Source organism: Octopus sinensis, unplaced genomic scaffold (assembly GCF_006345805.1).
Source record: "Octopus sinensis unplaced genomic scaffold, ASM634580v1 Contig07158, whole genome shotgun sequence".
Classification (NCBI taxonomy): Eukaryota; Metazoa; Mollusca; class Cephalopoda; order Octopoda; family Octopodidae; genus Octopus; species Octopus sinensis.
In genome coordinates, this window is record NW_021829884.1 from 15,001 (window position 1) to 20,000 (window position 5,000).

The window sequence follows — 5,000 nt, forward strand, 5'->3', positions numbered from 1 at the left end:
TATATAGTTGGAATTTACAAAAAAGCAGAAGACGAAGAAAGATGTGTAAACAACAAGAAGGTGTATAAATTTAACGCTCGGGGAGGTGAGAAAATCTTTTACATTTCGCGCCCATGCTCTTCAACAGAAATGAACACGATAAAATAAGCAAAGAGAGAACAAAAATGCTTCAGTGACTAGCGGTCAATCATGTGGATATGTATAAATATATCTATATATTTAAAACTGAGAATGTGTGTCTGTCTGTCTGTCTGTCTGTGTGTTTTCCTAAAACTTGAGAACTACACAAGCAATTTCATTCAAATTTACACATGCCTTACTTAGGATCCGGGGTGTGTCATCAGCAAAAAATTTTAACTTCTTGCCGAGGGCGAGCCCACAGCAATATCATATCTTCTCCATTATGATTCCCTAAAACTTGAGAACTATACAACCAATTTCATTCAGATATTACACATGCCTTACTTAGGGTCCATGTAGTTTCATGGCAAAAAAATGTTTAACTTCCTGCATAGGGCGAGCTGATAGCAATATCATATCTTCTCCGCTATTTCAGTATTACGTGTTAAAAGTGAAACAAAAACATCTCTCTATTTTCTGTCAAATACTTTCACTTTAACAATAAAAATTAGAGATATTAATAACAATTGAAATATATGTAGTAAGTAATAATTAAAATCAAACTAAAGTATTATATATGAATTAAATCGTAATATAGCAAAAGTAAAAATTGCAATTGGTATAAAATTGCATCAATCACTTGAACTGGAATAAGTGGTTTCACATGAAAGGGAATAAATTAAAAGTAAAATTAGTGCGCAGGAATAGAATAGTCCAGATGGAGCTGTGTACATACCTTTTACCATAGCTTTTACATTAGATTATCTGCTAATTAGCTAGCATTAAGTATCTATTTGAAATTTGGCTGTATGTAATGTCTGTTTTCTCGAACAGCCACTTCTACCGAGTACTGCTGTTGGTTTATTTCTTATACATAAAGGACTATAGCTTCAAGTGCGTACAGCTTTTTGATTCACCGCAAGTTTTGTTGTTATCATTATTACTGTTTAACTATTGTTATCATGTTTGTTGGTTCCTCGAAAATGAAATGTTTTGGCGTTGCATTTGTTAAATAATTGTAAAACGTAACCCTCCCCATTTGGGGAAGGAGCTTTGGTTATTGTTTAAAAATTTAATTGTGTCCCTGTTTGGGAACACGATTCAATTTTGGCAATATTTTCACCGTTTACACGGAAGCATTTTTGTTGAAATACCTTCGATAGAAGAAAGTCCAAAAATGAATTTCGCTGCAGCCGTCGGCGGGCGGGAGCTCATTAAAATTTAAATGGAAGAAATACACACCTATTTCGGATTGATCACCGACAAAGACGGCGAAATTAAGGATAACACCACCAAACGAAATAAATTATAAAATTAAAGAAAAGATTATATTCTATAAAGTATGCAATGTAGAGAAAAAAAAGTTGAAAACCTGGAGGAAAGCACCATCCAAAAGTGTCTTGGTGCGACTATGAAAGATATGAAGTATCTAACCAGAGGCGGTAAAATCACCACAATAGAAGCAAGGTTCGATCAACGAAACGTGCAAGGGAGTACTCGATCCGAACCTTGCAAAGTGGAAATATTTTATTTTTACCTTTCCGGATAAAAATTTAATATGTTCCCCCAGAAGTAGAGGTAGGCTGGATTGTAGCCAGACTTCTAAACAAGAGGGAGGACAAGATACAATTGATCGAAATTGCAAGAGACGGGCCTTCAATTCCAGTCTGTTATATATTTTGAGTATTGTTATCACTAGCGATATCAAGATATAACTTTGTATTTTGTATTTTATGTGTAGATGTATATATATATATAGATGTACATGTAATATGTACACATATATATACACATATATACATGCACTAGCACTATGACCCGGAAACTCCGGGTCATAATGCTAGTATATATATACATATATATATTATATATATATATATATATATATATATATATGTATGTATGTATGTGTGTGTATGTATGTATAGAGTTATATATATAAAATAATAAAGGATAATATGTTTTAAAAGCAATTTTCTGTGGCCAGTATATTAATATTGACTGATTACGGTGAAATCAAATATATGATTATTATCAAAGGCATAGATATAATTGTTTTAGCCTATATGCTGAAATAGACGCTAAATCGTCACACCCCTTGAAAAATCACAAAGAAACACGCGCTGAAACTCAGAGAGCGAACGGAAATTTATAACAAATTAGGAAAACCTAGATTAGCTAATTTCTGATTCTACCCCATGGCTTTAACTCAGCAGCACAGCTTACATACAGAAATAATTTAGATATTTATCCATACCTACAGGAAATGAGACGCACATGTATCATTGGGATTTTTATGTGGTCAAACCATTTAGCGTCTATTTTCAGCAAATACACCAGAAGACTTATCTTTAGTTATAATTACAATTTATATGTATATAATCTTAATGTAATTGTGTGTGTGTGTATATGTATATATATATATATATATGTATATATATATATATATATATATATATATATATATATATATATATGTATATACGTATATATATCTATATCTGTGTCTATATATCTATCTACCTATATATATATATATATATATATATATATATAGATATATAAATCTCCTTTTTCTATCGAAAAATGTGCGAATATTGAGGAAGGCATGGTCGGAACGTGACATAAAATGGGAATATTTTAAACGTTTAGTAATATATTGTCAGTAAAATATTATCAAATTGAATTCGTAACTTACAGATATGTTAACCTGGTCAGATCATCGAATGTCCCTATTTCAATTTTGTCGATATTATTTCCATTCAAATATCTGTAAAATAAAAGTTTGGCTGATAAGCTAACGTAGGGATGAGTATTATTGTAAAATATTTTTATCTACGAAATGTCTGTAAGACACAATTTTAGATATAGATATATATATATATACGCCCCGGGCGCCCCGTATGGATACATATATGTTGTAAATATTTTCTGTGTGTCACAGAAAGTGAGAATGCAACCATATTCTGGGATATGTCAATACACACAGACAGAGAAATTAAGAGAAATTAAGACCAATAGGCTGGATATGTCTGTCAGAAATCATCAAGAAACAATCTTTTCTAATCGATGTATCAATGCCAACAAATGACAATGCTTCTCGAAAAGAAACGGAGAAACTTTCAAAATACAAAGACCTGGAAATAAAGGTAACTCGGATGTTGAGTCTAAAAACAGAAACAATTCCTCTCATAGTCGGCGCATTAGGTATGATAAAAAAATATTCAGACAAGTACATAACAGATACACTAGGACTGACAAGTAAACAAACCATACAGAAAATAGCACCACTTGGCAACGCGCGCATCCTACGTAAAACACTTTCAATACAATAACAATGAGAGCATCACAACAACCACAGCTCATACCCAAGGCACACGGAGCTACTCTCAGTAGTGCAGTGATAAGCATTCAGCGTGACCTAGGAATTGGGAGATTCCTGTCGGGACATGCCCTCGACAGAAATTCGGATATAAATAGAAGTGCGCGACTGTATACGTCATTCGATAGGAGACCGCCGTACTGCAATGACCGACCGCTCGTCCAAGAAAGGAAATAAACAACAACAACAATTAATTAATAATATTAATTAATTAATAATAATAATAATAATAATAATAATAATAATAATAATAATAATACTAATAATAATAATAATAATAATAATAATAATAATAATAATAATAATAATAATAATAATAATAATAATTATAAATCGAAAGTAAATGTTCCGAATAAGATTGAAGCTATCAACCCCTGGACGGTTTCTCTCCTTAGATATGGAGCTGGGTTAATCACATGGACACTAGACAATCTAAATAGTTTAGACAGAAAGACAAGGAAGTTGCTAACGAGATATTGGGCACTCTACCCAAAAAATTGACGCAGACAGACTATGTACCAAGAAAAAGAAGAGGAAGCACACTTAGTGAATGCTAACACAGCTTTAGAGCAGAAGAAAACAATATATCATGGTATGTAAAAAATTCCACAGGACCGCTATTATTAGAAGTAGGAATGTCAGGCTTGTGTAGGATGAAAGATTACAAAGATAAAGCACTATACAAGAAATTGAAAACGAATGAAACTGAAAATAGGTGGGTAAAGAAATGAATGCATGGTGAATTTCATAGGGATGTTGAAGATAAGTGATTTGAAACCGGAAATGGAAACTATAATCTGTGCTGCCCAAGAGCAAGCACTAAGAACAAACTGCATAAGATACAGAATTGATAACACAGCAGAAAGTAATAAGTGCAGAATATGTGGACAAAACGGTGAAGCCGTATGGCATATTACTGGCCAATGTATGTCACTAGCGCAGAAGGAATATGAGACGCCATGCCAATATAGCAAAGCTTTTTCATTGGACACTTTGCAACAAGGTATCTTCGAAAATAGAAATGCAAAGATCATATGGGATTTTATGATTCAGTGCGACTATGAGATAGAGAATAGGAAGTTGGACATAGTCTTAATTGAGAATGTAATCAAACTATGCTAGATCATAGATATAGCATGTCCAGCTGACAAGATATGCGATAAGGAAGAAAGAATAGCCGAGAGATATGACAGGTTAGCTTGGGAAGTTAAGCAGTTGCGGATGATGAAAGAGGTGGTAGTAGTACCAATAATTGTCGAAGCTCTGGAACAGTGAGCAAAAATGTCGAGAAGTACGTGAAACAAATAGGGGCTGCAATAAGGGTGGAACACTTGAAAAAGCAGCACTACTTGGAACCGCTCGAATACTCCTGAAGTTGGTTGAAAAATAAAAGGTGTTACCTTAGTTCACTGGTAGTGAACAACTGACACTAGTACATCTCCAGCGTTAGAAGCTGTGCAAAGGCAATAATAATAATAATATTTTGTTTATCATCCTT

General features: G+C 33.2%; 1 protein-coding gene across 1 annotated transcript in view; it reads right to left on the bottom strand.

The window, feature by feature from the left end:
* LOC115227794 (leucine-rich repeat-containing protein 70-like) overlaps positions 1-5,000 on the bottom strand; it is a gene marked incomplete at its 5' end in the record, with an annotated part of 29,395 nt that overhangs the window by 12,291 nt on the left and 12,104 nt on the right. The window contains one exon of the mRNA XM_029798526.1: positions 2,819-2,890. Coding sequence (XP_029654386.1) covers positions 2,819-2,890 — 72 coding nt within the window. The remainder of the gene's footprint in view (positions 1-2,818; positions 2,891-5,000) is intronic.